The 22,646-nt window shown below is 46.0% G+C and overlaps 2 protein-coding genes across 4 annotated transcripts in view; one reads left to right on the top strand and one right to left on the bottom strand.

Annotated features, from left to right (window-relative positions):
- The window catches only part of LOC125745029 (E3 ubiquitin-protein ligase RNF43), a 72,227-nt gene extending 60,250 nt beyond the window's left edge, over positions 1-11,977 (top strand). The window contains exons 3-9 of one of the 2 annotated variants that reach the window (XM_049017416.1): positions 5,674-5,748; positions 5,823-5,969; positions 6,600-6,701; positions 6,899-7,069; positions 7,695-7,797; positions 8,055-9,428; positions 9,562-11,977. In XM_049017416.1, coding sequence (XP_048873373.1) covers positions 5,674-5,748; positions 5,823-5,969; positions 6,600-6,701; positions 6,899-7,069; positions 7,695-7,797; positions 8,055-9,428; positions 9,562-9,587 — 1,998 coding nt within the window. In that variant the 3' untranslated portion in view covers positions 9,588-11,977. Of the gene's footprint in view, positions 1-5,673; positions 5,749-5,822; positions 5,970-6,599; positions 6,702-6,898; positions 7,070-7,694; positions 7,798-8,054 lie in introns of both variants that reach the window. The other variant, XM_049017414.1, reaches the window with a different exon arrangement.
- A 64-nt stretch (positions 11,978-12,041) lies between these two features.
- Positions 12,042-18,578, bottom strand: hpda (4-hydroxyphenylpyruvate dioxygenase a). 2 transcript variants are annotated; one of them, XM_049017432.1, is made up of 15 exons: positions 18,471-18,578; positions 17,967-17,993; positions 17,517-17,579; positions 16,889-16,993; positions 16,570-16,612; positions 16,366-16,448; positions 15,377-15,466; positions 14,933-15,039; positions 14,522-14,599; positions 13,985-14,147; positions 13,766-13,837; positions 13,512-13,634; positions 13,276-13,392; positions 13,046-13,082; positions 12,042-12,335 (listed from the first exon to the last, which is right to left on the bottom strand). In XM_049017432.1, exons 1-15 carry the CDS (start codon positions 18,471-18,473, stop codon positions 12,292-12,294), a joined length of 1,155 nt encoding a protein of 384 aa, XP_048873389.1. In that variant the 5' UTR covers positions 18,474-18,578; the 3' UTR covers positions 12,042-12,291. The 2 variants fall into 2 exon arrangements, with proteins under 2 accessions (XP_048873389.1, XP_048873388.1); XM_049017431.1 differs by lacking the exon at positions 13,046-13,082 and having other exon boundaries at positions 18,471-18,575.
- Between the last annotated feature and the right edge of the window lie 4,068 nt (positions 18,579-22,646).

Below are 22,646 nucleotides of genomic sequence, written 5' to 3'. Positions count from 1 at the left end.
TGTTAAAGAAATCCTATAAAATTATCATAAATTAATTTCAGCAGCTGTGGCTGTTTTATAGCTTGGGCCATTCAGTGCCGGTGGCATACAGCTCAGATCAGCTCACTCCACATAGGCAGCCGCCCGCTTCCGGTGGGCCGGGAGCCACCGTGTGTCACCGACGCCCCTCCCTGAGGTGTTAGGGCGAGCCCCAATACCTGCTCCTATGTCACTGAGTGTCGAGGGTAGCTATTGGGGCCCACTGTGTGTCCTGGCCATGCAGTGGTCTGTTTGCATGGCCTTGGTAAAGGATGCCCCACGGGGGGGGCGACTTTGGAATGCACCTCAAACAGACGTCACGAACCAGCAGGAGGGCGGCATTGCGGGCCATGTGTGTGCCACGTGACAGGGCAGGCACCTTTAAAAGCCACCTCGCGTATCCGAGACTACACCTGCTTCCAATCCTGGCCTCTGTCACTTTAATGTTTCCTATTTTAATCGGTGGTCTGTCACAATAATTCTGTAATGACTTCAGTGTGCTACGCTAAATGTTAAATGATAGGCTATGGCAGAACTTTCCGGCCTTCCGCGAACCTGCTGGCCCCGGCACTGGGACCCTGTCATTACAGAATTTAGCGCTCTCAGTGGAAACAGCCATGGCGGCTTTTCTCGATAGCTCATCCCAGTATTTACGTCTGCGGTAACGGATTTGGGAGTCCTGCTTTCTGTTGTTTGTCTTTGTTTTTCAGTGGGACCCCATTACAAAAGAAAGTGGCCCCTTTGCTAACCTTGTTGGGTTATAGTTATATGCAGGGTGTTTACTGAATAGAGGGAGGGGAGGTTGGATTCCATCAAAAATGTGTCTTTTCTCAACAGTTTTGTCTCTGAATGTCCTCAGAAGAGCTCGAGACTGTGACCTTAAACATGTTCATGCTCGTGCTGTTGAATTAGAGCAGCCCAAGGCAGGGGAGCGAGTTTATGTGGTCCGGTACCATGGCAAGCAACCAGGGTGAGAGGTCATAGAGGGGGGGTGGTATGCAGCCTTGCAGAAATGCCAGGGCCTAGTGATCAGCATGCAACCCAGCCCTCCATTTATACCAGCTCCTTCACTTTCCACGTTTCGAGAGCAGTAGCACACTGGAGGCAGTGACTTCAGCGTTGGGGGGTGGGAGCATGTTTGGATACTGTACATCTTCTCAGGCATCTTCATTCTCCTTACTTTCAAAACGTTTTACGTCGCCCACCCCCTGTCAAACCTTCGACCTGCCTAAACCACGGTCCCAGTCCTGCGTATGAAGACCTGGAGTCTCTCGGGCCGTTTGGCTCTCCAGGCTTGTCTGTCCCAGCTCCCTCAAAGCTCTCTGGTGGAGAACGCTGCAAGCGGCTCATGTGCAGACACTCTCTGTCTCTCTGAAGGGACACTGCTTACAGGTCCATCAGCTCTGTCGCCCTGACCCGCCCTGCTGCTTTATGCATTTAGCATTCCTCTCCGTCTTTCTCGAAGATCGCCTTTCTTCTTCATCTCAAATGTCTGATTTTTTTCCAGCTTTCCCAAGATGTTTTATACAGAAGGTCTTTATACTCAAATTGCCTACTGGAAATTAAAAGATAACAACAGGTCGGCCTCCATCCTGGGTTTTGTTTCTGGATGTATGGATTTGCATAGTTTGGTGCTCTGGGCTATATACTTCACAGTACTAAAAGAATTTATTTACCCGTCTGGGGAAAAAAAAAAATCATGCATCTCACGAAGTGAGCAGATCGATGTTTCGTGCCATACAGTAAGCCCTCTCGCTTACCAGGCTCCAGATGAAAGAAATATCATAAGAAATCCAGTTAGCTATGCCATAAACAGCGTATTAAATCAATGACAGACTGAGAAATCTTAATAAGCGATACGGCCTTCCAGACAATGGAAAAATGTGAGCGAAACAATGGGATAAAGACATCAAAGTCAGCTTCCAAGACAATCCGTGAGCCCTGCAATAACATTGAGCCACAGCCGTGCTACAAACGCGCGGCACAAAAGTGGACAACCGTTTCAAGATGCTTTTTAAACACACTGGCATCTGAGTGCTTGTAAATCGTGGAGAGTGAATCGGTGAGAAGGCAGACAAGCATTTTGCAAGGGGACAAACGCCATGCAATGAAGCGAGCCAGTTAGGAAGAGCGGTTCAAGAAAATAAAAATGATTTATGCCACATCATAGTCTCTGAAGAAGTCATTACAGCATGACCTCTCCAAAACAGGACAGAGTGTATCACCCTGCTGAATGTAAATTCTGCCTGGTGCTGGGTTAATTACATATGCTTAAAATGATCAGTTTTAAAAAGTATGTTTCCTTGTGTTTGGGCTGAATATTCAATCAAGTTGTCCGGGTTGGAGAGTTTCAGGTTCTGTCTTGGCCACAGAACAGTTAGTTTCATCAAAAGGTCCCACTTGGAGGAACAAGGTTCTCAAACCACGTCACCTGGTGGCCTGCACTGGCAGAGAAATAAAATCTCCAGCTGTGTCCTCAAATGAAAGAATCGGATCAGAAGCCATGATTTACATTACGTTTCCCTGGCCTGTGTTTGCATATACAGGAGCGGCATCCCAAAGGGACACGCCAGCCGGTGTCTGTCAGAAAGGGTATCACATCCCCGGATCGCATGTGTGGGAGTGAGGTGCGGGGCAAGAGCCTGGGGCGCAGACCTGGCCGTTGCTAGATCTGAAGCTCTAGTGCTGCCGGATGAGAAGTCCGCTATCTGCCACAATCTCCAGGGCGATCTATTAAAATGACCAAGCTATCACGTAAAATAGAGAAAGGTCAGCTCCTAATGAGCGCCTGCTTAGATTAGCATGGTGTGTTCTGCAAATTTAGATAAAGAATTTGGTTTTATCAGGGTACATCCCACTGGGTGGAGGCCCTGGGGCAGACCCAGGACAGGCTGGAGGGAGAACATCTCCCAACTGGCTTGGGAATGTCTTGGAGTACCTGGGCTTGGTACAGTAGGTCTGTTCTGGCTGGCTGACCCTGCTGCCATGATGACTCTCAGCAGGGAGAGTGGTGTGAAGAAGAGATGAGATTAACATCCAAGCCACTGTGTGAAGGGTGCGTTAGATCTTTTGCACATTGTTCCATGGGTTTCTGTTTCTGGTCTAGCAAATACCCTATAGCCTATTCTACTTGTATCCCTCACACCCAGGGTCTGGCACCTCGCACCGAGGATGACAGAGAGCAGTCGTTAATGCAGGATAGTAGTTGCAAACAGGGTCATGGGGGTCCAGGGTCTATCCCTGAGTAGGAGGAACAGAAGATGGATGGATGGACAGTCAAAAAAATTGAAACTGAATGGCCTTGCACTAAGATGAGATTGATTTTAATTCCAGAACCATATATACGCATGTTGAATGCAGACAAAATGGGACAGAATGACGGGGGCTAAATCACGATGGCAATCCGATAGTCATGCTTAGCCATGATGAGTACCTAATAAGAGCAGCCTGATGAGGGAAAAGAGAGGAACTGACAGGGTATTGGGCAGCCAAGTCTTATTAATGCCAGCTGTGAAGGAAAGCTATCCCAAGTGGTACAAATGGCAAATAATTTTGATGATTATCATGGGAGTGTATGTTACAACACAGGGTATGGGTTATGGGTTATAAATGATATTTATTTATATTGTACAGTAATAAATAGTATCGCATGGTGTATAGTACAGTGATAAATAGTATAACATGGTGGATTGTACAGTAATAAAGTATTTTACAGTGGGTGATAAATAGTATTGCACTGTGGGTATTGTACAGTGATTAATGAAATTGCACTGTAGGTATTGTACAGTGATAAATATTACTGCATGGTGGGGCGTACAGTGATAAATAGTACTGCACGTTGGGGCATACAGTGATAAATAGTATTGCACAGTGGGTATTGTACAGTGAGTAAATGAATGTTATATGAATGAACATTCACTGAATATGTGACATCACAAAAAAACCCTGGTACTGAATTCCCTGGTCTGAGCCCTTCCTTGCTCAGAAACACACACCTCTCTTGCTGATGTGAAACCCGAGTTTGTTTTCTCCCCGAGCGCGGTCCAGCGCGTAATGTGACACCCTTTGAACTCTGTTCTTACATTCGAAATAGCTGTTCGTGGAAGTCGAGGGCAGGAGGGGCAGATGGGCAGGTGGGTAGGTTCGGGCACAAAGGACGGCCGAGCAGAGAAACTGCCACCGAACACCTCTTATCTTCGGTGTGTAACAAAACACACATACAGGTCCAAACCTGACATGCTCTTAGGTAAACGGGAATGGCGGCCAACTGAGCCAACCCATGAACAGGGCCGGCCCTCCTCACCTAGTATTCTGATCTTCAAGCATTAAAAGGTGATGGTTGGCAAGGAGGCATCCGTAAGTTGTGATGGATGGATGGACGGACGGACAGACTTTAGGTGCTGTTCCCGCCCCCCCATTTTACTTGAAGCTGCTGTTTGGAGCGAGATGTGGCCATTGGTCCACACCCCTGCTGTATTCCCAGAACACTCCAGAACACCATATAATCCTAACAGGGTGTGGGGTATTGAAACACTAATGACTCTATTGGTTTCTTAATAACTGGGCAACATTTTGTTATTGTATTTTAATGAGGCTATACAACTTTGTCAGTATTATAGTACAGCAACTGTATTTGATTGGTGAAAAAGACATATTGAAATGTCCTTTCTCATAATAATAATAATTAGTCTCAGCTTGTGCAAAAACTCTACCCTACAAGCTGAACAGTATCCGGGTTCCATGAGGCCAAACTCATTATGTAAAATCTTGATTTTGAATTGTAGTTATACCCTGAATGGTAACTATGCCCTTAATAGCCAGCTCAATCTTTGTCCGGAAGTTTCCTTGGGTCTTTGGCAGAGTGTGTCGAACATAACAGTGAGAGCAAGCCTGAATTCCCACTGGGCCAAGCAGCGACTGACTCAAGCGCCCCCACACCCCCCCCCCCCCCCCCTCCCGGGTATGTGTAGCGCCATGACGTGCTCTGGCTCACGTTGCGCTTAGCTGATGTTTACCCACTGGGTACATCTCCATGTTTGTTTTGGTTTGAAATAGGAGATGAATTGCCACCCCCCCCCCCGCCCGTCCCCACATACACCACTGTCACTTACTGGGGCTGAGGATAGCACCTGCATCTGCTCATGTATGCCATCCTGTAGCCCTGTCGCCTGTTGGCATCTCATATTTCGGGGTTTAGCGTTCAGACATAGCAGAAGAGGTGTTGCCCTGCAGAACGTGTGCTTTTCCACTGGGGGTGGCAGCTTGGCGCATTCGTTTATTCTCACTGTGGTGACTGGTTTCCATCAGAGAGCTGTCCCGGCCAACCAAAGTTGCGTAACATCTGATTGCCGGGATGGCCATGAGCCTGCTAGACTGTGCTGATGTCGCCCCCTAGTGAAATGGACTAGTCTCCTGTTTTCACTGGCTGTCAATTTTTCGTCACAGTTTGTGTTGAGTACTGCAGTCTGAAAACTAATAATGCAACATCAGTCCATCATGAGAGTTTCTTCCTAGTATAAATTTAGCTCCGTCTCCCTTTTTCTGTATTCCATCTTCTGTTTCCTGGATGTATGAGCAGTGGTCTTATGTGATGGCTTTTTGCCGACATGGCTGCCAGCACTGCGATTCACATCCCTACCACTGTCATCCCCTCAGGCTCGCCTAGCGCTGAAACGTGGAGCTCAGGCGGTCATCTTTGACGTCACAGACGATGCAGGTGCTGCAGTTGAGGTGAGCCCAGTTCTTCGCTGTTGCCCACGCTTTGTCCCCCATGAAGCTGACTTTTTCCTATCTCCTCCACACAGCTTCACGACTCTTTGGTCAGCTCAGACTTCCTGCTCAACCCCGTGGTGTTGGTCCAGGCCAAGGATGCCGAGGTACTTATGGGCCTGGTCAACAGGAACGAAGAAGCCATGGTTCGCATCGAAGTCATGATCGAGCCGCCCAAATGGGTGGGTGCCACAGCCCTCCGTGACCCCTTTCCAATACACTAGCCCACTCCTCAAACTCTTTATTTTTGCAATTATTCATAGGTTGGTTAATTATTCAATTACATTCAATCTACGCATACATCCTGTATTTCCTTAGGAACCCTGTAAGCTATCCTGAGAGTGGCCTTCAAGTAGTCAAACATCTTATTCCTCCAATCTGCCAGAGAGTTTGGCTTGCTGTTGACTTTGTGAAGTGTCAGCATTGGCCAGCAAGTGCTCTGTAAATATTTATGGTCCTTCTGTAAATGGCTGGCCCATTGTCTCTGCCACTATTGTTTCCTGAGCAAGATTTCACTTCTTGTCAACAAGTCAAACTCTACCGGGGGGTGGGATTTCCTATGTGGTGTTGCTGTCAACTCCCAGCACAGGGACACTTGCAGAGAAGCTGCATGTCATGTCCAGTTTGGCATCTTCGGATCTGGTTGATTGTAACCACACTACTGGTCTACTCATGGAACGTATGTTCTCCCCCTGTGTTTCATGTTAAACTGCTTAGATTGATGTTAGCCTTGCAGAAGAAGGTAATGTAGTGTGTCTGCCTTAAGACATTGCCATCCCTTGTAATAACACTGTTGGTCCATCTCTCCACAGCCTCACTATGACGTTGGAATTCTGCTCACCGTGGTCTTGGCTGTTCTGGCCATCATCATGATCTTTGCTTTTCGGTACCGCTGCAAGTCCAACCGGAACTGGGTATGTCTGACATGATATTTAGCAAAAAACACTTCCCTAACAACCCAAAATCACCCTTAACCATGGAAACTTTCATACGGCACATCCATTAGCATTATTTATTGGTGAGACCATTGGTCATTGAAAGGCACCTGAAACCTGGTGTCCAACAGAGGCAGGCTAATAGCACACACCAATTATGTTTCTTGTGGGTGCAGGACTCGGTTCACCAGCAGACTATGCGTGCCATCAGCCAACTAGAGACGCGTACATACAGCTCGCAGGGCTGTCCTCCAAGCCAGCTCCACGGAGGCCACCGTGAGTCCGGCAGCAGCTCCGGTTCCAGTCCGATGTGTGCCATCTGCCTAGAGGAATTCCTGGATGGCCAGGTGGGAGCTCTTGGAGAGGAGTCACCATGTGGCTCTTGGGTTTCACGGTACATTAAGGTGCCTTTCTGTGCAGTGCCGAAAGCAGCTGGCGAGAACAAATTTTATGCCTTTAACAATCCAAAGACTGTAAGTGACAGTCTTTGGCCCATTACATAAAACAAAGGAGATGGATTAATCAGAAGCAGAGTTAAATAGTTAATTATATAAAGTATGAAGAAGGTGCCTTGGTTTTGTGATTGCTCATCGCATTATGGTTTTGTTAGGGAGGACGTGTGAAATGTGTAACTGAGATGAACACAAGCAGCATCATTAGGAAACATCTGTGACACCACGTCGGTTGGAATAATGAAGATGGAATTGCTACTCCACCGATTCTCTATTTCTATCTTTTGTATTTTTGGGATCGACAACAAGCCAGGTTGTCCTGTGTCCATGGTGGCTGATGAACTGAGCCAAATCAACGTGTTTTTTACCGATGAATCTGTAGTTCTGACAACCACAGTGCAGCTGGCAGTATCCAGCATGCCGCTATCCAAGAAGCTCCTTCTCCCCCTTACTTTCCTTTCATGCACGGGCATTTGGAGACATGCATGCACACACTAACTGCAGGATATATGTGTTTCAGAACCTGCGCATAATATCATGCTCACACGAGTTCCACAAGGAGTGCGTCGACCCGTGGCTGCTGCAGCATCGTACCTGCCCCCTGTGCATGCACAACATCATGGGTAATGTGTTCCTGCCCCAACAGGCCTGCCTGGGAATTGTAGTTTTGTGTGCTCTGTGGTTTAGCGGGAGGGAGTCTCACTAGCATGGGGGTTTGTTTGATTTTGCAGAGCTTGTGACAATGACTGTTGTTAAAAGCGCTATGTAAATAAAATTTAATTGAATTGAATTCAATGAAGAATCGAATTGTCTTTTTTTCAGTGTCCCTCAGTGTCTTCTGTGTCAGATGTCTTGTCTGAAGTCGCTTTCTGCCCTCCAGGTGCAGAGCTGGCCACCCGTCAACCTCAGCGAATGCGGCACCAGTACCCTGGACACCACACCCTACAGCCACACCCCATCCCCTTTCCCATTCCCCATCATTACCCCCGAGTACCCCCTGGCCAGTACCCCCCCCTACGCCACATTGGCAGCTCTCCTCCACTGGACCCACGCGTCCTGCGCTGCCTGCAGAACCGACCTCTGGGTCCAGCGCCAGCCCACTTTGGGTACCACCTTCCTGAAGGTCATGGGACTCGTCCTCACCGGACCGGCAGTGGCTGCCGGACAGGGAGGTACCTGAGCCAGGCTCACTCACACCGCACTTGTCATGGCTACCGCCAGGGCTGCCCACCACCCCGCAGTGCCTCCAGCTCCCGGCTGCGGGCCTCATCACCGCCCCGTGTGGCTGCTCACAGCCGGCAGGACGACGGCAGCTGTTCTGGGGGCAGCTACCACACCGAGCGCAGTGGCTACTTCCCAGACGGCCCAGCCAGTGACTCCAGCTCAGGGCCCTGTCATGGCTCTTCCAGTGATTCTGTTCTCAACTGCACAGATGTGAGTCTGCAAGGTGTCTATGGCAGCTGGTCCACTTTCCGTAGCTCCCTGAGCAGCGATTATGACCCTTTTATGTACTATGGACCGGGCCACACGCGCAGGGACAGTCTGGACGCCAGTGCTCGGCCCCGCTCTCTGGACTCGGTGGTCAATCAGAGCTGCCCAGAAGAACAGGTGTTCAACCATGTCCACTACCACCGTCACCGGCATCACCATTACGAGGATGGCGACCACAGCCAAGGTCCCGACAGGGGTGTGGACGAGGAACGGGGTGCCACCCCTAGCCCTGGTGCCAACAAGGACTCTCCTCCATGCCAGGTCAAGCACAAGTCATGCCAGTGCCCCAAGCCGGACCCCTCAGACAGGCCCCCGCACTGGCCTGAGAAACCCGAGTGCGAGTTGTCTGACCCTCCCCTGGGACCCCCTCCCTGCTGCCACCAGGGTCCCAGTCGCCATCACAGGCGGAAAAAGAGCACCTGCTTGCTGGAGGCCCCAGCCGTGCACTTCCACCAGAGCCTGGACCTACAGGAGGACTGCAGCATCCACATTCACTATGGCCAGCCAGCCGGCTACTGCTGCCCCCCCGACATGCCCCCACTACTGCCCGTCCCCCTCATCTTGGACTCGGGGGGGATGGGTGACTGGCCATGCTGCGGGGGCCATGTTGTGTGGCAGAAGCGGGTCCAGCAGGCCAGATCAGAGCCGCAGCTGCAGGGGCCCAGCGGTCCCGTGGACAGGCCGCAATGTAGGGGCCACCAGCCGGGTGCGGAGCTTGCCCCGGATGTCTGCTTATACTGCCAAACTTTACACAACAGTCAGGGTACGTGCTGCTGCAGCTTCTGCTCACAGTCCCATTCATGAAGATTTCTGAACTGTCAGTCTGCGAGCCTTCATTGGGTCCTACATTAATGATTAAATTCAAAATCCACCCTTGTGTTTCTATTCTTCCGCAGGATCAGAAGAGGAGTCTGGTGTGTGAATATGAGATGTATCCCAATGTCATGCTGCTACAAGGAGCCAGAATGGACAAACATAGCTACAGTATAACACAAAAGTCTTCCAGATAATTCCAGAATGTTCTGTCAGAAATTTTCCAGCTCCTCCCAGTTCCAGAGGCACCAATTAGACCTTTTCTAATGGGCACACAGCTAAAAGTGGAGTTCCTTTATGGAACATATATACACCGCAGACATTAATATTGCCATCTAGACACTGTACTGGAAAGGCAGACTGCTAACTACTGCCCAAATTCACTTTTAGTTTGTATGAAATATAATTTAATGAATAAAATTATTCAAGTGGCAAAAACTTTGGAGCTGGGAATTGCTTGAGTGAAAAAAAAGAAAGACATCCACAAAGAGGGAGAAATATGTTTATACAAACTATTCAAGTGCCTTGAAGACCTCCCAGAAAAATCAACACCCAAGGATTGGACTTCCTCAGCCTGTCCCAGCTGAAAAATGAGCCTTTTATCACCACTTTCTTTAAGAAAATATATACAGATCGAAGAAAAAAAACACACAAAGACATTCAGTTAAGCCATTGTTTTCGGGCATGTAGGAATCGGGAACTATGGAAGACTTGTAGTGGTCACACAGTCAGAGTTGGTTGTTCGATGCATCTGGTCCTCCAGCATACCTCAGGTTGCAGATAGAGTGGGCAGATTGGTGGCAGCAGCTACTGAGAGGCAATGCCTTACGACCAGTGTGGTGGGTGGAACTGGGGGCAGTGGCTCCTCCCAGTTTGGCCTTGTGTTCCTCATTGCTCGTGGATCAGGTTCTCGAGCACTTCTCTCAGCTTCACCTGGGCTCTTCCAAGTATCACTGTCACATATTGACCTGAGATACTCTCAGTGCAGCCCCCCATACCCCAGATGGGCTCACAGAGAATGAGTCTTCATGCCAGGTGATCGAACAAAAGGCAGCTCTGGGTCCTCATTTAATTTCTTTTCCTTCCTGACTTGGTTGCTTTCAATGTTAAAGAAACAAATTGACTGAATTAGTATTTTTTTTTTCCTTTCTCACCTCATCACTTTTCCATTTCATGCGAATGCCCTCAGATCAGCTCAAAAGGATCGCAATGCAGCACTCGCAGACTATGGGATCACACCCCCTGCTACGTTTCCTAGTCAACCATAGCATCTTGCATGTCTACACATTATGGTTTAACATTGTGGTCTACACTTTTTGGTCTAACATTTTGGTCCTACGTTATGGTCTAACATTTTGGTCTACACATTTTAGTGGCAGCAATCATTTGTCCTCTGCTTTAAGTTAAATATAAAAAAACACTGATTGCCATTTTTTTTAAGTGTTAGAAATATTTCAAAAAAGCCAAAGCTTAGGCATAATTGTTTAACATTAAAGTTGAAACAGCAGAGACTCTGTCGGCTGTGCATTTGGGAGTCCGTGGTATAAATGTGAATTTGTCATGATTTGGCCCAGCAGACCAAAATGTTGCAAGTGGACTCCGAGGGTAAGAGCTCAGGCTAGGGAAAACACAAAGCTTATAGCACTTAACCATGTCTCATCAAGCTAATGTGACTCTGTTATGAGCATCAGTTGTGTTTCTCGTTAAATGGGGATGACTGGAGTTCAGCATGGCTAAGCTTAACTGTTTTATTTCAGCTAGTTTTAGTTGACTTCAATCTTTCAAGGCCTTCACCTTTCGCTAAGTGTCCAATTGATTGGAAGGTGACTCGAGCCAAATCTCAATGTCGAACTTGCCTGCACACATGATAGTTCCAGAAATTACAGTCTGCAGTTTGTTTAGAGGAATGTACACATCATATAATCACAAAAAAAGCGGGAGTGATGCATCCCGTGGCCGTTGGTGGGCCAGGGCGCCACTGCTCGTGATACTTGACAGTGCCTTACACCTGAAGTCGGTTTCAGAGCGGCTGAAATGCAAATGGCTCTGCAACAGACCAGCACTATGCAGCTCACTCTCTGTGGAAATTAGCCTTAAATGAAATGTCACTGAGGTTCAGTCCAGTTTGGGTCCCTTCTTGTGTTTTTGTTTTGCTGTTTTTTAGACACAGAATGAGCTGAAACTGCCTTTCTTACTATAAAGCACAGTCCCTATAAAAATTCAAGGGATTCCTCAGTATATTTTGTAAATGAGAAAGTGAAAAACTAAATAAAAAATAAAGTGTTGTATTTTATATATAATAGAACATTTCAGTATGGTAATATGTCACTAATATATTTATTTACTAATATATTTATCCATTTTAGCCAGGTCTGGAAATATTTTCTTTTCCCTGTACAAAACAATATGTTTATGAAAGAGTAAATACCATTGCTGATAATGTACCAGTCTGGCCTCATTCCAATTATATACAAATAAATTATTTTGAAATAAACCTTATGAAGGTGTATGTTGATTTGTTCACGAGAATACTGGTGAATAAAATGAGTCCCATTAGAAACTCTTGACACAAAGTAAGTTTATTTTTTAATTCCTAGCCCATGAGGAAGGTCAATGGAGAGCCACTGTCTTTGACTTCTTTGACTTGCCCATGTCTGACATGTGGGTCAGAATTAAGGTACAATCAATCTGAATCCCAGTCTGAGTTCGGCTTTTATTGTTGGTGACGAGGGCCCTGCATGGGTCAGTAATAATGTTTTGGTTGTCCATCCTGGGTCAGTATTGTGAGGTTTCCCCTCATGTCTTGGTCCTTCTCAATGGCCTCGAACAGGGACTTGAAGTTTCCTGCCCCGAATCCCTGCAGGGGACATAAGCGTGAACATAAACAACATCCAGGACAAGATGCCATCTCATGCCTTTTCCCACTAAGGGTTGTCTTAATCACGCTGTTTTGCTAAAATTACGGCAAATGAATGCAACTGAGGGGGCGGCATGGTGGTGCAGTGGTTAGTACTGTTGCCTTACACCTCTGGGTCCCAGGTTCGAGTCTCCTCCTGGGTCACGTGTATGGAGTTTGCATGTTCTCCCCATGTTGCCGTGGGGTACCCTCCAGGTACTCCGGTTTCCCCCCACATTCCAAAGACATGCTGAGGCTAATTGGACTTGCTAAATTGCCCGTAGGAGTGCATGTGTGAGTGAATGGTGTGTAAGTGTGCTCTGCGATGGGCTGGCCCCCCTTCCTGGGTTGTTCCCTGCCTCGTGCCCATTGCTTCCGGGATAGGCTCCACACCCCCTGTGACCCGGTAGGATAAGCGATTTGGAAAATGGATGGATGGATGAGTGCAACTGAAAGACTGATTTTCATGTCCTTTGAAAAGAGTGCATCATGTTTGAGGCAAATTTTATCGCACCCCCTGGTGACCGAGGGAAAGATAAAGCTCCCTGCAATATAAAATCCCAAATTGCCAACAGCAATTTATCTTCAACTCAAGGTCTGAGAAATTTATGAGCCACTTTACAGCATTTCGTAAAAAACAGGGGGTTAACAGACTAGGAGTTTTAAAGCACCTGGTGGTGAATGTTTTATGAAGAAGGTCCACATGACCTGGAAAGAGACAAATGAGCTGCTATTATATGAGTGGCCATGGAAGCGTGTAAAGGAATCCACCTGTGTCAGTGCCCCCAACCGATTGTTCGGTATGGAGTTGTTTTGGCAGCTTGTTTTGTAGCACATTAAAACCTCAAAATCACTGAAGCAAGGGACATCGAAATCATGCACAGGCCCCCAGGAGACTTACAAAATGATTGTGCCGCTGAATGATCTCCATGAAGAGGGTTGGTCGATCCTGTACAGGCTTGGTGAAGATCTGTAGCAGGTATCCCTTTTCATCAAAATCCACCAGGATATTCAGCTCCTAAACGAACATGGGGAGAGCTCTTTGTTTTGTTCAGCTTTTCATTTGCTTTACGTTTTGAAAGGTATTGCCAGCTGTGTCATGAATCATACAGGACCAAACGTCTAACGCTTGCAGACCTGCAGCTTGTTGAGGTCTTCCTTCACTTTGATCTTTGCTATCTTGAGCTTCTCCCGCAAGGTATCATAGTACGTATCTGGAGTAGACAGGAACTCCACCCCACGTGCTCTAAGGTTGACAATCTGAAAGAGAGCAAAAGAAAGACCCAACGTAGTTCACTCAAGACAGCTGTCATCCCTTGTGCCCTTCATGGGTGTTTCTTCCAAGAGAGGCACCCTCTGAAACCTTTGCTAGAGAAAGACAATGTACTCACGGCTTGGATGATGTTTGGTGTGTTAAGCGCAATGTGCTGCACGCCAGGCCCACCATTGTAATCCACATACTCCTGAAATGTCAGAGAAGATTCTAGAGAGCATGCACCAACAAATACTGTCATAACTGACACCCTGCAACTAAAAAATGACAACAAAATTCTGCTGATGAAGAATGGTACCAGGTATAGGCTAGTGGTCTGGTAACGTTAAAGCCACACCTGAATCTGGGACTTCTTCTTCCCAAGAGCTGGTTCGTTGATGGGCATCTTGATAGTCTCCTCATAATTGGTGACCACAATGGAACGCAGGGAACTGTACTGTGTGTGGATCTGCTTGTCGTCTACGGACCAGAAGCGGTGGAACATCAGGCATTTCTGGTACCTGGAGGAAGGATGCAGGTAGTCTGGTCTGTGAGCAAGGCACAAGGCCACATATCAGATTATCCATGTATGTATGTATGTATCATCTGTCTGTCTGTCTATATTGACATTGATTTAGGAGACTTCTAACTTTCTACTGTGTATTGCATGTGACCCAAACATTATGGATATTATAAGAATGGTCATTTTGTTCCCAAAATTCTTTGCGATTTTGAACTTAAGGACTGGAACTTCAGCTAGCAGACATCATAAAACAGAGATTTAGGTAAACAAAAATGTTATGATGTGCCATTTATTGCCACCGAAGTAAGGGATATTCTCCTGCTCTTCCTCAGACTCATTCAGTCAGCTACACGAAACCCTCTTTCTCCCTACCAATCTGATACTGGCACCATCTTGTCATCTGGCTGGTTTCCCACAATGTGATCGATGAAGCTCAGACAGGTTGGTGGTCTGTGGAGAAAAACTTTAAGTGAATGGAAGCTTAACCCACCACTGTTTTCTAGAGTTTTCTAAACAGAATCTAGCTGGACATTTACCTCTTTAACTTGACATGAAGAGATCGTGATAGATATGAAAAATTAAATGATGATTATTGATCCCCATGGGGAAATTCTTTTACCTAGGGTTAGGTTAGGTTGGGTTAGGTCACTAAGCCACACACAGCCCCCAAAGTATTCTGAAGTATTTTGTGTCACGTGGTGACCATAAACACTATATAGCTGCCAGAAGCTATGGAAGACTCCAGAACCAAAGATGTGAGGTTGCAGGACTTGTCTGACTTACAGCTTGGGTAGCAGAGCATCTTTGTAGAGCGGTTCATTGTATCCAGGAAGAAAAAGTCCTTTGTAGGGTTCCAGGTACTCAATAAGCGTGTGGGTTGTATCTCCATACTACATAAAAATAAAAAGATAAAAATATCTTTAGTTGGCAAGAGTGGGCTATGCCCTATATGCGCTAATAGGGCCTGAATACATTAGGCTTTGAGAAATATTTAGTCTTGGTTGGTGATTAATCGAAATGGGACTGATGTCCACAGATTGTGAAGTTTTATCTAATTCATCTCTAATGCATGTTCGGGCTTTTCAGTTAGTAAAGCAAATTACTGTCAACCCACAATGTAGATTACTGGATGCCTAATCGTCTATCATGCTGGTCAGATTGCAAATGATATCCCTCCTGTCCAGCTGCGATGAGGAAAGTTCAGCCCTTGGGGTCATGCCAACTCACTGTTTGGATGACAGCAAACTTCACTTTGCCGTACTGGTCTTCCTCCACCCAGGGCTTCTTAACTATCACAGCGCCGTGTTCTTTGGCTGTCTGAAAACAGATATTTGCCAGTGTGCTATAAACATAGATTCTTTTGCTGCTCATTGAATTTGAGGCATACTGACTCATGTGGAACGAGTGCCCCCTTGTGGTTGGAAGAAAATGTAAATAATTCATTCATTGTGGAACCTGTCACCAATCAATGCATTGAAATCACCTATGGAGGGTCAGTTATGGGGAGTTACGCACATCCAACTTCCGACGCTTCGCAAGGCACTAGTAGCCACTGGAGCCCTTGTATGTGTTCGGCTATTTCACCATGTTGAATTTGGACGCAATGCTTGCTGAAGTCAGCACTGAGGGCCGTGGGCAAACAGAGCGGCCTCTCACATGTGTCAGCTACCTCCAGGCATAGGCCAACCTCTCTATCGGTGGGTTAAACGATAACTACTTCTGGAGAAGTGGAACCAGGGCAGAGTTTACTTAAGCTGCTTGCCTAACCTCAGACAACCTCATTGTTAAATGGCTGCTGTCTGCAAGGTAAAGGTCACTGTGCTCGCCTTTCTATGGCACCCGAAGGACGTGGACATGTACACTAGGCACCTGAAAAATCCAGAAATCTCAGTGCTAATCCAACTCAATAAAGAGCATACAATATCACTTCCTCTGCCGCCCCCTGGAGGATGGGATCCCCCTTTGAGTCCAGTTCCTCCAAAGGTTTTGTCCTACTAGGGAGTTTTATCTTTCCACTGTCACCTCTGGCTTGCTCTATGGGGGCTTTGGGCAGGGATAATGTAAAGCGCTTTGAGACAATGTAATATTGCGAAAATGCACTATACAAATGAAGTTTAATTGAACTGAACTGAAAAGAAGCCCGCCAGAAAATCACAAAGGAACCCATTATTGGATGCCTGACATGATGTGCTCCTTGGTGATACTCAACCAAGTACCTCCACTAAGAAGTCACAGTCCTCCACATGGAAGGCAATGTCCTTCACCCCATCTCCATGCTTCATCAGGTGCTCTCCCATTTCTGAGGGAAAACAAAGAGCGCACAATATAAGAATACAGAAGGAACTGTCTAATCTCAGAGAAGACAACACTCACTGTGATGCTGCATCAATTTTCTACACAGAATGAAAAAGGTGCTCAACCTTCCATTCCGGGGTTCAGGGCTGACTCAAAAACAAACCGTATCTGAAAAAGGAATAAGAAATGTATTATCAAAAAAAGGCCTTTCTCCGCTTATGGAGGACCCTGCAATGAGGCATAATGCCGTGCCTACAGGGGAAGTTCTAAGATGGTATGGAGAAGTGTGTGGTAGGTTTGTCCTTGATGTTAATTCTGCCAAACGTAGGATTAAAAAGCCGCATCACGGCATACGAAAAAGTCTACACTCTCACTACCTAAAAACTGCATAAAATCTCTGTATGCATGTTTGTGATGGGGACGGCGGGAGTGGGGGTTCACAACCTTATCCTGCTTGATTACGTGGGACACGATCTCCCGGCTGCCCGTCTCCAGACCTTTGTAAGCCAGGGGTTCAAAGCCCATCTTGTCGCAGTAAAATACAGCTGCCTACAGAGACCATGGAGTTCAGTGGAGAATAATCAGTGATCTGTCTCAGACCCATGTTGGCAGCCACAAGTACACTGGCGCTGACTTTCCACTAGGGTGCGGTATGCTATCAGGTGGGAAAGTTTAATATGAATAATTTTATATTCTTCAAAAGAATGTTTTGATTAATATGTTTTAATATCATTACTCTTCAATATATTGTTATTATATATATTATAACTCCTTGTAAATATCTTGGAGACTTTGTCTTAATTCCCAGATTGTAATTTCCATAAAAAAAAGGTGAATGACCTTGGATATAGTCAAAGCCTTTTGCCCCTTAGAGAAAAATCAGGAATTTGTTAATGAGTCTTACCCTCCAGATTAAAAACAAGATTGAATTCCAGTTATTTTAGGTTGTAACTGTTTTTTTAATTAAATGACAATGCCGTCCATTTAAGAAAATACTAAGAAGATTCCAGGGAAGAACTTCTAGCAGTTCTAATGAGTGTTCTAGAATCAGTGTTATGCTTTTGAAACTTACCTGTTTGGCATTTCCAACCCAGAATGTTATATGATGGAATTTAAGAAATCTCCCTCTTTCTGGCTGAAAGGAAATATTTGAAAATCCTGTGGTGAATGAACTACATACCAACAATCTTAATTATATTTGATGTTCTGTTTAGCTGCCTCTGGTTTGCACCTACTGATCACAGACTAATGTATCCTGACAAGTTTAAAAGGCTGTGCTTGAGGTAAACTTACTGTATTTTGAATGACAGAAATGCAAAAAGAAATGTTGGCCCCACCTTACAAAGTCTTTGTAATTCCACTTAAATGTCAATGAGAGCTGAGGAATGCTTTCCTGATTTGAACAATGCAGTTCAATCTACAGGGACGAATAAGGTTCGACAGACACTTGTGAGTACGCCAAAGGGACATGTCCTATTGACAGCCCTTGTGTTGTTGAATAAGTATATAATGACTAGTCTACCTTTTCTCCTTTGTCGGTGTAGGAAGTCTGAAAAGAAACAGTTACAGTCCTGCATTATACCGAAGAGGCGTATTAGGATTTGGTGACATGTGTACGTTAAGGAATCATTAATGTCACCTGAAATCATAACTGTGCTGGTGTAAACACAGAAAGACACCTGAAGCTTTCAGTAGAAGATAGCAATTAGACATATGTATTATCTTTCAAGATTCAAGACTTAATTTGTCACATACATAGTTATACAAGTTCATCATGTAGTGAAATGTACTCTGAATGACCATTAAATTGTGCAAATCAAAACTTCAAAAAACTGACGTCTAATCTGTAATTAGAGTTTAAATTTAATACTATGATCGATAATTTCTTAAATTGTGCATGCTATAGCTATTTGTTAGTTCCAAAGTATTTGCAATTCAAATGCCAATGTTAATTTCATTAACAGATAAACTTTTGTCCCTCCAAACATGAACGTATATTACAAGCAGACAGATCCCCCACACTCACCATCTTGAGTTTTGCAGTGGACACTGGTGACCAGAGAAACCAACTACTGAGAGAGACTGGCCCACTGGAGCCGCAGATAAGTATGGCCAAGCGACACAGGTGATTGGTCTCTGAGATGACACCCACTTTCCAGCTATTTGTCCACAGCTTGGTGGTGCAGTGACAGTGTCCCCTCTGTGGGCCCTGTTTACTGTCACTTATCGATCTTCCACTCTGTCTTTGAGGGCCAGGGACTAACCCATTCTGGTGTCACCATAGTAGATCACATTAGAAATACCAAAGCAACCGGTAATCCAACTGTACTTTGGTTAAGTGTGCTGTGTATCCTGTGTACCAGTTTAAAAAGGAATTTAAAACAATACAGCAAGGTTTTGATGTATACCTTAATGAATCACATTTAATTCATCAAACATTATTGAGTAAATCTGTTTTGTGGACCTGTAAAGTACAGAAAATGTGGAGCATTTCTGAGGACACTGTAGATCTGTTCAGGCATGAGCTGCATTTTAACTCTAGGGGGAGCTGTTGTGCTATTATTATTTTATTTTATTTTTTTACTACGTTGCTCAAGGAACTCAAGCAACACATGTGACAGAAACATGACTCTGTCCTCGTACCAGTCATTAACACAAAAGGCAGCTCTGCTGTTACATGTAGCTTGAAAGGGAGCCTGTAATGCTCAAAGCTATCTGTCGTTCTAACGTTTTTTTGCTGTAACCAGCCAGCTGCCAGCCATTGCTGGCCAGTCACTGGAAATAGAAGAGTAGTAACAGCAGTCTTGTTGACTGTCACCAAACGAGTAGCCACACCCGGTTCCCAGCGAATGCTGCTCTCCAGGCCTTAGTGGCAGGCTCCACCGTTCTCACATCTATCTGGGAGCGGTCAAGACTTGAATGACCAGTGATCAGTGTGACGGAACATGTGAAGTCGGCTCAAAAGATTAGCATGAAGACAGGGAACCAAAATAGTCCCAAATGCTTATCCGCAGTCAGGAATCATGGGGATGGCAGTAAGACACAGCCGGACACATGCGGAATGTTCCAGATATGCAAGTATAACACAGCATCTATCAGGTATACACATATGTCTGATAACCATAAACATGACTGTCATGAATGTCCAGTATGTTTCCTACTTTATTTTTAGGTAAACACGTCATTTCCCTTCACATTTATGTCAGACGGAATGTGAAAGTGAATACCTCTGCCTGAAAGAAAATTCAGAGTCAGCAATTCATAGGAATACCTAATGTATATTAGATCTTTTGTTATGGATTCTCTTCAAAGCATCACCGCCTATTTAGAAAAAACAAGAATAACTTAGGGTAAATAGGAGTATAGTTTATGGGGTGACATGGTAGTGAACTTATTAGCACTGTTACCTCTCACCTCTGGGACCTGGGTTTGAATCTCTGGTAGGGTTCCATGGGTGTGGATTTGCATGTTCTCCCCGTGTCATTGTGGGGTTTTCTTTGGGTACTCTGCTTTCCCCTCACAGTCCAGAAACATACTGAGGTTAATTAGAGTTACCAAATTGCCTGTAGGTGTGAATGGTGTGTGAGTGTGCCTTGTAATGGGCTGGCACCCATCTGGGGTTGTTCCGTGCCTTGTGTCCTTAGTGTGAGTGAGCCTCCAGCACAGGCTCCATACCCCACATGACCCTAAATAGGATAATAATAATAGATACTTTATTATTAACTGGGAAATTGTCTTTATGCCTCCCTCAACTTGCTCTTTGTTTTGTAGAGTAAGTTGTCTGTAAAGGGCAACCACCTGTACATTTACATTTACAGGATTTGGCAGACGCCCTTAGCCAGAGCGACTTACATAAGTGCTTTGAGACTCTGCAATGAATTTCCAATGCTAGCTCAATAAGGACCCAAGCTATGAATACTATCTCTGAGAACTCCATTGAGTAGTGAAGATTTTTTTTTTTATTTATTTATTTTTTTTTATTTATTTATTTTTTTTTTTAAACACACACCAGAATAAGAGTCGAGAAAGAATATAGAAGTTCTACCTCAGGTATTTCTGAAAAAGAAAAGTTTTGAGTCGTCGCTTGAAGACAGTCAAGGATTCTGCTGTTCGGACATCTAGGGGGAGTTCATTCCACCAACTAGGTGCCAGGACAGAGAAGAGCCGAGATGCGTGTCTTCCTTGTGCCTTGAGGGGAGGAGGGACCAGTCGAGCAGTGCTGGAGGATCGGAGAGATCGTGGTGCAGAGCGGGGTGTGATGAGGTCCTTTAGGTAGGATGGTGCCAGAGAATTTTTGGCTTTGTATGCGAGCATCAGTGTTTTGAATCTGATGCGTGCAGCTACAGGAAGCCAGTGGAGGGAGCGCAGCAAAGGAGTGGTGTGGGAGAACTTGGGAAGGTTGAAAACAAGACGAGCAGCTGCATTCTGAATCAGTTGGAGGGGACGGATGGCGCTCAGTGGTAAACCCGCTAGAAGCGAGTTACAGTAGTCAAGGCGTGAGATGACGAGGGACTGGACGAGTATCTGGGTAGCCTGAGTGGAAAGAAATGGACGTATCCTCCTGATGTTAAAGAGGAGAAACCGACAAGAGCGAGAAAGACTGGCGATATGTGAGGAAAATGACAACCGATCATCTATGGTAACTCCAAGGTTTCTAGCAGAAACCGAAGGACGGATTAGGGAGTTGTCGAAAGAGATCGCAAGGTCCTGGAGGGGGGATGAGTCAGCCGGGATGTAAAGCAGCTCAGTTTTACTAGTGTTGAGTTTTAGCTGGTGAGTGGTCATCCAAGATGAGATGTCTGCCAAGCATGTAGAGATCTTAGTGGAGACATGAGTGTCTGAGGGAGGGAAGGAGAGGATGAGTTGAGTGTCATCGGCATAGCAGTGGTAGGAGAAGCCATGTGAGGATATAACTTCGCCAAGAGATTTAGTGTAGAGGGAGAATAGGAGAGGACCAAGAACCGAGCCCTGAGGGACACCGGTGGAAAGACAACGTGGAGTAGATGTGGATCCATTCCATGTCACTTGGTATGTTCGGCCTTCTAGGTAGGAAGCCAGCCAGCGCCAGGCCAGGCCACCAATGCCAAGACTCCTAAGGATGGATAGGAGAGTTTTGTGGTTGACCGTGTCAAATGCTGCTGATAGGTCAAGAAGGATGAGGACAGATGACAGTTTGGCCGATCTGGCAGCATGTAGCTTCTCAGTGACTGCTAAGAGGGCAGTCTCTGTAGAGTGAGCTGCTTTAAAGCCAGACTGATTAGGATCCTGGAGGTTGTTCTGAGAGAGATAGAGAGAAAGCTGGTTGTAGACTGTACGTTCGAGGATTTTTTGAAACCTGTAGCAGCACCTAGGGAGGTGGGGGTTAAGGGCCTTGCTCTAGGACCCGCAGACATGCTGAAGCTGGGTTTGAACCGGTGACCACCAGATTACAGACACAGCTCGCCGAGCCACACGCTGCCCCATAAGCAGTTACAGGACATGGATAAGTACAATTTATATAATTTACATTACATTTAATTTATTTAGCACATGCTTTTATCCAAAGCGACGTATAACGGAGAAGGTAGGGTCAGACAGTCCCTGGAGTTTGGCGGATAACATAAGCACGACAGAATGTTTTGAGTTTACTGCATTACCATCAACAACCAGAGGGGTGCTGAAGCACCCTCAGCACCCCTACTTCCAGCGCTACTGGGGTGACCCTGCTCAGGAACCCCAGTGATGTAATAAACTCTGGCGACCATGATATAACAAAGTCAGCGACCTTCACGGGTCCAGCATCATAACCCACTGAACCACACATAACAAGGGGCGCAGTTTCTCGAATAGGCTCTTGACTATAAACGATTTTTAAGTGCTACCACTTTAAAATCACGCCGTCACACAGTAGCATGTGATTCACATTGTGCCGCGCTGTGATTTTCTATTGGCTCGCACCCCTTGCCTTTGTAGTTGGCCATGTGTGCCTGCTGGTGCTGTTTGATTGGCTCTACAGTGGGTGTGTTCACGCCATTCTCAACGCGTAGGGTACCCCCCTGTTCTGAACTGTCATTGGCTACATTGAGCCAGTCAATGACGCCATCCGGCCTTATCCTTAGCGCCTATTGGTAAAGCAGAATGGTCAGGATTGGCTGTTGCATAGGTCATCGCTATTGAATGCGGAAGTGCTGTAGTCTACTGAGTCACCATTCTATCAGCTGAT

This window comes from Brienomyrus brachyistius, chromosome 6 (assembly GCF_023856365.1).
Source record: "Brienomyrus brachyistius isolate T26 chromosome 6, BBRACH_0.4, whole genome shotgun sequence".
Classification (NCBI taxonomy): Eukaryota; Metazoa; Chordata; class Actinopteri; order Osteoglossiformes; family Mormyridae; genus Brienomyrus; species Brienomyrus brachyistius.
Note: the sequence above shows the minus strand (reverse complement) of the source record. Positions and strands in the feature narration are given on the sequence as shown.